This window comes from Anticarsia gemmatalis, chromosome 1 (assembly GCF_050436995.1).
Source record: "Anticarsia gemmatalis isolate Benzon Research Colony breed Stoneville strain chromosome 1, ilAntGemm2 primary, whole genome shotgun sequence".
Taxonomy (NCBI): domain Eukaryota; kingdom Metazoa; phylum Arthropoda; class Insecta; order Lepidoptera; family Erebidae; genus Anticarsia; species Anticarsia gemmatalis.
Window position 1 is genome coordinate 9,072,121 of NC_134745.1, and position 10,888 is coordinate 9,083,008.

Sequence of the window (10,888 nt, forward strand, 5' to 3'; positions counted from 1 at the left end):
GATGCTTCAATCAACACAGATACAATTTCTCAGTTTTCTAAGTCCGTTCTAGAAATCTTGTTATTCCTCATTGAATGTAAGATGAGCTGAGACGCTACGCACTATTTAAACGCCTGTATTCCCAGGTCGTGAGCTATCGTATTGCATCACTGTTGACTCTAGCTCACGAGGTTAGTAAACCAGACGATCAATTAATTAATATGTTTATCAATAAATCAGTATGTTTGCATATTTCGTAATAATCAGATTATCTGTTTAGTTTTCGGAACATCGGCTATGTAATATGGCTTCCGCTAAAAGATTTATCCTCATAAATGATTTGCTTAAATTTTCTTTGATTTTGATAATATTTGCATTGGTATTTATACCGTTAGTCATTATCTAAATTATCTTCAATGGTCCAAGCTACCAGATGCAGCTCTACAAGGAATTCTGTAAAAATAAAACTGTAAAATCCAGAAATTTTATTTCAACTAAACAACTTTGATCTGAAAGAGTGACTTTTGAAAAAAACACACACTAACTTTTAATTTTAAATTGTCGAATACTCGATGCGATGGCGATACGACAGTGCAATAGTACCGTGATAGTCTTGAAATACTACTAGTAAGTACGAAAAGCAATCCAGCAAATGCATACGAAAGAAATAACGAATAAATTTTGCGTTTTACGAGATTTGTAGAGGCGTAGAAACAGTGTGGATGCAATGGACCGCGCCGGCTCTCGTCCCCCAGCGAGTAGGGGAGTAAACTGCTTTGCGGAAATGGAGTTTTCTCTCATAAATTTTTCACTTGAATTTTATAGACACATGAATAGCCCTGTGGTCTGCTGGTATGCTACTGAGGGGCTTAAATTCGAAATGTTTTACACAAAATATAAAAAAATACTTTTTTGGATCATGTAAAATGTTTACACCGTTGCTTAGGAATTGATTAATACCCAAATAAATACGGAAAATGAGTTTGTTCTTGTCGATAACAAATTAAACCGAAAGATTTTAATGAATGTTTTTAATCAAGTCTACATGAAGTTTATTATTCCCGGAATCAATATTCACCATAATCATAATCTGTTTATAGTATTTCCAGTGAATACTACAAACATAGCGTATTTATCATTAAGCCTATAATGTAATCTAAAAATAGACGTGTGACGCGATCAGATGTTTATAAATTCATCCTCGCAAGGGTTTTCCCACCAATAGTAATCTCGAGGAAGGATTATTTTCCTCTTAAGGCTTTAGGATGATAATTATTTAAGGACACGACTTCTATATTTATGTCTTTCTCGCCTGTCTGGTATCTGTATATTAATAGAAATATAACACGTTCTATTATTCAAAATGCCTATGACTTTATCTAAGTTTTAGCACCGATATAATTTTTATTGAATTTAGTATAAAAATTGATTATAATAAGATTATATAAGAATGCGTTTCAAGAGACAATAACAAATTTCGTGTAAGCTAATTTAACTTAACTTTTTGTTATAAACTAGTATTAAAGTGGCTTAAAATCTAACAATGTTTGGAAGATTTTGACGAGAAGTGTGTTCGATAACTATCGGTATTCGATCGAAGTTAAGAACTTCGTTATCGCGATTCAGTGATCTCCTCGACAAAACGAGTTCAATGAACGGTACAGATTCGTATGATCGAGAAATAATAAAGATCTCTCACACATAATAATATTTAAGATTTTGTTTCTTTTTATTCCGTGTGTGTAATTTGCGAAACCTTTTGAGAACGCAAACAGTTGTAATAATATCGAAAGAACTATTTGATTTAGTTCTAGGTATTAAGTTTTTAGGAAATTCCTGCAATAACAAATGAATCCGTAGTTTAAAATGATTGATCCGGAATGCACACTAATCCACTTCACGGTCAGGAAACGGTTTCACATATTGATGAGTGCCAATAATTACTTTATTTCGGAACATTTAGCATTTGCAGGTTATTACAAACACGTCTATGTCAATTCAAATTTAAAATACTGAGAAGCGATTTAGTACCACATTCGAAAACAGAGTAACTATGGACTAAATGATTGAAAAGGTGATTAGAGGCCTTAGTGCGTTCCATACAAATTAATTTTCTAAGTATATTTTAAGTGCCAAACATTGATAACTGATAGACTAGAAAATCGCGCTACTAAACTAAAGATTACAGTGTTCCGGAGAGAAGCGTCGAACTTGACAGTGGCTAATTCTTTCGAAAAGACAAAAGTACCAATTAATACCGGAATCCCACGATTAGTAGTCACGATGGTAATTGCTTCACCGACGTCAGGCAATTATTCACATTATCCTTTATGGAAAGGTCGTTTTGTCTGTAATGTCGACAGTGCAATTAGCTTATTGGGTAATTTGTGCTATTCGTTAGTATTCAACGCACGCGCAGTGTCATCGTGGGCACCCATTGAACACGACTTATCATAATTGATAGTCAACAGCTTTTTCCTTGCGTAACTGCGTAAAACTCGCAGTTATGTAATGTTACGGGTAAAGAACCTGAGAAAATAGGAAGTATCTTTACTAGCTGACACTTGAATAGACGCTCCGTTTTCACCTTAAAAGGGTACGTGGTATTACCGGTTAAGGAAAACATAACAGAATAATGACGTCGTTAGAACACAGGCAGTTACAGGTACGAATAGTGACGTAATTAGCGAGTAATTGACGCTTCTAGTCGCACGTAGGCACAACCCGAAACCTCGCCCGACACCTGATACAGTAAGTTGGCACTGGAAAGCAGCTATTCTATCTAAGGGAAAGGGAGTGTAACTTTCCCTAGAGTCTGTTCAATAACATGAATATGTATTACCGGCTCTGTTTACTCGAAAGTCTGCGACTATAGATTACAATTTAGTAGTTTGCTTTGTCGATAGTGGTAGTTCAATTAATTGTTATCATGTAATGGTGATTCATAGGTTTTATTTTCTTAGAAGTTGAGTCGTTCACTAAATGATTTGTAGCTTTTTAGTAAAAGCATTTATCGAATTAAGTATAGAATTAACTCCATTACGAAAGTGAAGATTACAGATTCCAGCAAATACTAGAGTAACAAACCATAACACTAATCATCGCTTGAGTCTCTATAATTACATTTTCTCTCAACACTCAACGCAACTCTCAGGAGTTTTCCATTTCACTTTCAATTTGTCGTAATTATAACAACAGTTTTCTCTTAATTTCAGATATATCTCCAGTGCGCTACCCCAACCGGAAAAGTAGCAGCAGCTCCGTGGAAACTAACTTCTACAATCTTAGCGATCAAATAATAATCGTGGAAAAATCTCCGCATCGTTGTCACCGCAGCGGCGAGACTCCAGTTAGTCGGCGCATATCGCTACAAAACGGCCCCACTTCACCGCAGGAAAGTTATAATGCATCGCGCAAAAACCGCGGAGGCTCGCTCGAGAAAGAATATATGGTGTATCGAGAAAAGCGAAACCCGTTGCTCGATAAAGTTAAGAACACTAAACTATCATGCTTCAAATCGAACGGTCCATTGCGTCATGGAGACGACGCCGCGTCGACGTCTGGAAGTGATTGCAGTGGATTCGGACACGTAGAGGATGTCACTAATTGTCGATATGCGAACAATTATGCTGACACACACATTGAATTCGAAAATCATAATCCTTGGGTTAAAATGCCCAACTATGACGATGAAGTCTTTTTCGCCAAAAGTATGACTAGTCCTGTCGAGTGTAACTGGAGGGAAGGTAAATCTTTCACCACTAGAGGCACTCGATGTTACAGCTCCGGCTCAGAGTGTGATAGATATCACGCTATACCAAAAGCTGGCGCAAAACTTTCTAAATCAAGTGATCAGATATTTAACGATGACTATGAAACCTATGATAATACACCCATTGCACTCAACCCTCAAAAAAAGACTGATAAGCTTAAGACTAAGGATGGAAAAGATACAGTGGGACCCAGTTCCTGTCTATCTGCAAAATTAAGAGCTATGTCAGATAGATATCTTAAATCATCTACGAACAGGTTTCTTTCAAAATTGTACAGGCAAGCAGGTGAAAATGATGAGGAAGTAAATGCTAGTAATGATAATATTTTAAAATCAACCAGTGCAGTAACCAAAACTCGAAAGAAAAGAGGCGGTGTTAAAGCAAAGCTACGCAGTTTTTCATATGGCGCTTTACCAGGCTTGGAAGAATTTCAAAAAGGACATTCTGTTTTTCATGATGACGTATATCAGATATCGTGTGATGATGAGAATGTCCTTATTCAAGATTGTGAAGATGCAGATTCAGGTATTTTGGTCAATGAATCAGCGGCGTCTTCTATTTTTGATAGCGATAGAATATCATCCCGCTGCGAAAGTTCCGCTTCACAAGCCAATACTTTAGTCCCCTGTCACGGGAGAAGTGTATCTGGTGACCAAAGTTATATAAAAGCAAGAGCTTCGGGCAGGATGAGTAGGGAAAGGAAAGATTGCCCGAGACCCAGGCCTAGAAACACCCAAAGAGCTTTGTCACTTGATCGTAAAGAAATCCTTAGGCGTATGCCAAAGAAGGAGAATGAATACGAAGAACCCCAATATCTGCAGTTAACAGAAAAGCAGAGGATGCGACAAAGAGATGCTAGTCAAGATTGCGGCATTCCTCCCATACCTCCGTGTAGGAAACCGACAAGAGGCAATAAGTCTGACAAAACAAATGCAGAATTTAAAGTAGTCAGGATAATGAGAAATAGCCCCTCTGACGAACTTGGGATATTTATTGCTAAAACAAAATTAACTGATGAAGGCCACGTGGGCTACTTAGTAGCTCATGTGATTCCTGGTGGCTTAGCCGAAAAGTGAGTATACTTTTTTATTTTATTAAACATAAACTCTTTTATTAAGACACTTTTAAAAAAATATTTCGAGTGAAAGAAATTATAAGTTTATTAATTCATTGTTTATATTTATTTTCAGGGAAGGCACACTACGCATAGGAGACGAATTGCTCAACGTGAATGGTCGAAGACTACGCGACCTCACCATGTCCGAAGCCAAAGAAGCTTTAAAATCAGGCGTCTCAGAAATCGATATAGTTATTTGTAGGCAACGTGACAAAAATGGAGCAGGTGCAAGGCAGAGAGAATCGTCACAGAGGAGTATTATATTAATGCGGGAAAGTTCGGTGGATTATGAAAACGCGATCATATTGGGAAAGGAAAAACGTGCTGATAAAAATGACGTCAGGGTGGATCGGCGGCGGTCGCAGGATGAGACCGCATGTAATCGTAGCGCGCTATCAGCGGCGGACGAGCCGGCCGACACTCCGGGCGCGCACTCGCACTTCCTCAAAGGCCAGAACGCGAGCTACAGCAGCATGAATAACAAGCTGTTGCGCCGGCAGGTCGTGAGTTACGGTGGCGCGAATAAAGATGGGCTCTCGCTCAGTTGTGCTGGTGATATAGTGAACGTTGATACACCGGACGGTGTCGAACGGACAAAATGTAAAGACGACAGTGAGAGTGAAACACAAACACCAAATGCGGCTAATTTTTGCACGTTGCCCCGGAGGCCAAGGGCGCCTACGCACACATACCACACAATTACCTTCGAAAAAGGACATGGGAAGAAACCTCTTGGATTTACGATTGTCGGAGGTCGGGACTCGCCGAGAGGTCCACTGGGCATCTTTATCAAAAGTATTCTTCCACAAGGACAAGCAATCGACGATGGGAGATTAAAAGCAGGTTTGTATTCGTAATTTTAGTTTAAAATTATTTATTAATTTATAGAGAAATACACCGATTTAAACATGTATGCATACAAATTAACATTGTCAGCTTCACTGTTGATACATAGTGCTATAGTTTAAACAAGCATTGAGGAATGCAATGTGATAAGGATAGGAAGCGGCGGTTCGATGAAATAGCATAATAACAAAACATATCAGCTAGCAGTCTATTGTACTGGACAGTGGCGCACATGATAGTGATTGTTTATGTTAATACTGATTTATGGCTGTTACTACAATCAAACAAATCGGTACAAATGTTATCGCAAGACGTAAATTCTGTATACAACGTCGACCTTTAACATTTTAAACTTAATTAGAGATAGGAACATAAATTAGTTTCAATGTCATTTTAATTTCGATACAACTATCTGTGAGATGCAAATCTATAAAAAATACATTTTTTATTAGTACAATGAAACTAAGGTAAATTGGATGATCGCATTTACTCTCCTGAATAATATTATCGTACATATTATTATAATAAATATGCAACGCGAAAGTTTCTAATTTAAGTCACATAATTACTTAAAAATAACTGAGCAAAATGATTTGCTAAGTAGTTTATTTACCTCATTGAATTTAATGTTAACTTGCAGTAAACGTAAAATATTAGTATAGTATAGGGCCTGTTATTATTCGAAAACTAGTATTAACTGGAATTTGTTTTGATGAAACATACAACTTACCAACTCAGACCAAACAAAGAAAACCAACATTTGTCACTAACCATTTAACATAATTAATTGTTTTGTAAATATAATGTATAATTATTGTAGCCACACATGCGGTACAAAATCCAAACAGAATATTATGCTAACTTAAGCAGACGAATTAATGATATTTATCTCGCAATATGCGTTAAATAAACCTAACTATTATTCTACCCATATTACGCAAATAATAAAAGAAGAGATAATAAAGAAAACTTAAAGCTGCATAATATTACAAATAGACAAAACTGTTTTATTCACTAACTCATTATATGACACCAGCAACGATTAATAAATTAACTATAAATATTAACGTAGGTAATTCTCACATTTAAGGACACATCTAACTATGCACTCTTAGATAGAAACTACCCACTGGACTGTCAGAGAAAGCGTAAAGCATAGATTCTGCTTATACACTTGTTGCATATCTAGTCAATAAACTATTAAATAAACTCCGACCTAATTTTTATTCGTCTGTTATTTTCAGGGGATGAAGTATTGGCAGTGAATGGCCACGCGTGTCATGAGCTGGCGCATGTAGAAGCACTAACGCTATTCAAATCAGTACGCAGCGGGCCAATCGAGCTAAGAATCTGTCGAAGAGTGAAAAATCCACAGTAAGTATCTATCACACATCTAAAATTATATCTAATAGGAAATATTTTTTTTATTCGTTGCGACAAATGAGAACTTACTTATTTAAAAAGAAAATTCAGCTATCATATCAAATTTAAAAATACTTGGAACTACTTATGCCCAATTTCTGAGTATATCTAGCGTTTTCTTTTTATATGAGATTAAACGCTATTGAATAGATACTACCGCTAAATGTAAACCTCAAAAATCGGGGTATAATGTGGTACTTATTTAGCTGTGCAACATCTGCATAGATTTTATACACAAAAGTATTGAACATCTATCGTTTAGACATAGACTGAGATAACTCCTTCGATACACATTAGCTCATTTTTTCATACAAAAAGCAGCGATACCTATACAGTATACACATACAAGCTAAAGGTAACCGCTTCAAATCATCGATACATTTCAAAACTAGGTTCTTTCGTAATATAATTGATCATAGTGTCATTTACCCTGTTCGAAACATTCCTTGCGGTCAAAGTTACCCAGTAAACATGCATGGAAATTAGAAATCCCAGCGGTAATAACAAAAACACACAAACAAACAACTTGCTGGCGTCAATGAATTGTTTACCTAGTTTCAACACACCATACATGTGCGTATTACGTATGTAGTTTCTATAAAAGCTAATATGAATGAATATTAGGAATATCCTCAAGGAAAACCATTATTATTATGTCATATTATCAGGTTGAAAATTACTTTGTTAAGGAATAAACATATTTGTAAATATGGTTCGATTTCTACTTAGTTACTATCGAATACTAAAAAGGTTATAATTGGGTACAAGATCGCGGTAAATGATTCATAGCAGTGCAAAAATAAGTTATGGACAAAGAGTTTATAGGGACACATTTTAATATTATTAATTCTATTGTCATAATATCATAATAATTAAATAAGTGGAGATTCTGAAACAATAAACCGAAACAAAGGGAAAATATTAGTCATCGCAGTGATTCCAGAAAATCGACAGTATTTTTTTTAAATACTATCTTTATGTTAAAAAAACATTTTTAAATTAGCGAATAATTTTAAATATGTTATTTTTATTTTATTGTTAGTAGTAGTATATATAAACAATATTATGCGAGCATTTTAAATAGGCAAATATAAAACAAGAAACAAAATTTTAAAATTAAGGGGTCATCAGTATCTGTAATCCGCACCGCGTGTTAATGATCTGCTTACTTCATTCCGTTATTTTATAATTATTATGCTTTAAAATTAAAATTACTTATTGATATTTCTTCTTTTTCAGGTCTACCAAAGCAAAATCGTGCACAGACCTTCTCAACGATGACGAGTGAAACTTCAGCTGAAAATCTTTTGTATATACTTAACTTTAACGCATGAGTATTCATTTTGCATGTCGTCTCTCCAGCCCCAATGGTTTATTACTGCATGATCATTTTTAGCTCCAAAAATATTCATATACAATATAATTGCTATGAAATAGCTTTAGAATGACCGTATTTATGAAGGTTAATCAAAATTGAAGGAATCACGAATCGATAATATCGAGTTCTATCGACTAGTTGTCAAACATGTGACGTTTGGACGATAGAATCTACTAAAGTGAATGTTCTAATATCCCTAGTGATTCGTGATTGCTCCTCCAATTACACAACTGCGTATCTAATCATGTTGGAAAATCTTTTCATATATTTAAGTAAACTCAAAGTAGCCATCTTAAAATTGATATGTCATATAACTTAAATCTTTAAATACCTGTCTTTGATTGTGCCATTTAAATATAGTTGCACATAAAACGCTATTACTTAGGTTAACAAAAATTACTTGCTAAAACTGTTCGAAACAAAATCTGTACCTGAATTTAATTTTTCTACGTTTTTCTTTAATTTAACAACGCTCAATACTAGTGGATACCTAAACTGCAATCCAAAGATATGAAATTAGGTATTTCTGAATAGACTTTCCTATGTTTAAAATGTATGAAATAGGCAACGTATTTCTGTACTCTACCTTTATACACTTTTTAATGGAATTCATTAGTTTTATAAAAATCTAATGTTTTATAGCCCTCGGTCAATAGTCTAAGACTTAAAAATAGATTTGATGAACTTGTATTTCGTGCAATAAGATAATATCGACTATGTTAAAAGTAGAAAGTGCACTCTTGTAGTAATGATCTGTCTACTGTGATAGTTTAATTTAATGATATTGATTTTTGATTGTAGGCTTTTGATTTCAAGTGTGGAGATATTTGACGTTTATAATCTCTAAAAAAATCTGAATTTTTATATCTTATTTTCTTAGAAAATCTTGCAGTTGTTACATTTCTCCACAATTAGTCAAAAGCCTTGTTAGACTGAGCATCATTATGTTATGAATTATTTTTGTATGTTTCGTTATTGACTAATATGATATCTGATATCCCTATAAACGTATAATTATTTCATTTAACTCCTACTATTTTACAATTACTATTCCAGTGATTTAAATCTCTATTATTTTGAACTCGAATCCTTTTAGATAGATGATTTTGAATGTTTTCTGAATTGTTATTAGCGGGGTCTTGACTGAGCGAGCAGCCTCGCAAGGCAATATCTAGGTCTCTTTTCTTTCAGATTGAAATTAGCGGGACCGAGATATAGCCTCGCGCGGTTGCTCGCTCAGTAGGGACGCGGCTATTTACATATAAGTCAAGTAGAGAATCAATTATATAAAGTAGGTTGAAATGTTGAAATAAATTGTAAGATTATAGCGTACTTCTAGGTCTATGGTTGTTACACTTTCTTTGACTTGCGAATGCCTAATCATCAATGTGCTGAGAGCCCTTGCCCAAAGTCGTCAGCTGTAAAACTATACGTGCAAAATGATTATCCACTGCTTGTGAGTCTGAGACAATGATCGCTTTTATCATTCTAAACCTGTGTAACGTTCTTGCTAACACACTACAACTATGCGGTTTTAAATACAGATTGTAAGGTAACAATGGAAACTTAAGTTTTATAAAGCGAAGGCTACCAGTGTACCTACCATTTAAAAGCAGAATCTTTGGACTAACACGCTACGGTGTACGGCAGAATTATAAAAGCGCTCATTAGTTCTTCAAGCTATACCTACGCTAGTAGGCAACAGTGTAAACAAGTTGTACCTCATCAATCAGATAAGGGAACTGCATACTTTGTGAAAGATAGGTCAATAATGACTGAATGTTGTCTAAATAACCAGCATTGTCTAATTACATGTGTAGAGTAGAGCAGTTGCGTGATTCTCTATCACCTGGTGCCTATCAACAACTAGCGAGCTATCCAGAAGATTTTTGTAAAAATCTGATCAGCGCCTCTAGCGGGCGTCGTAAGAACTATTTTTGCCGTACATTTTAAATGTCAAGCTCTTGGTAGTACCGACTGAAGAGAATTGCGCTGCTGAGCCGTTTCACGAATGAATGCTATGGAAACCGCAAAATACCACGGGTTTAAAGGGCTCGAAGCATTGTGTATTTTCTTCCTTATATCTATTAGTATGTTAAAATTTAATGTTTCAATATTCGCTCGCGTTTTAACGAGCGATTGATTATAATTCTTAGTTGTCGCGGTTATTGTAATTATGTAGTGTCATTTTCTAATCGTTCAAAAGGCTTATTATTTTATCATAGATAGGTACATATCATCTATAAATGTAATGATTGATTGTTTAAATATAATATTCATAAATTTATTTGTTTGTTTTATTTTTATATGAACTTGGTTTCTATTCAGAATTAACTCTACTTGAATTTTGCGACGCAGAAGAGGGTAAGTGTA

The 10,888-nt window shown here is 35.1% G+C and overlaps 1 protein-coding gene across 2 annotated transcripts in view; it reads left to right on the plus strand.

Moving 5' to 3' along the window:
- The window catches only part of LOC142974842 (uncharacterized), a 53,361-nt gene extending 43,824 nt beyond the window's left edge, over nt 1–9,537 (plus strand). For both annotated transcript variants that reach the window (XM_076117411.1, XM_076117403.1), the window contains exons 3-6: nt 3,195–4,824; nt 4,943–5,712; nt 6,960–7,089; nt 8,377–9,537. In XM_076117411.1, the coding sequence (XP_075973526.1) occupies nt 3,195–4,824; nt 4,943–5,712; nt 6,960–7,089; nt 8,377–8,425 (2,579 nt within the window). In that variant the 3' untranslated portion in view covers nt 8,426–9,537. The remainder of the gene's footprint in view (nt 1–3,194; nt 4,825–4,942; nt 5,713–6,959; nt 7,090–8,376) is intronic.
- The last annotated feature ends 1,351 nt before the right edge of the window (nt 9,538–10,888 follow it).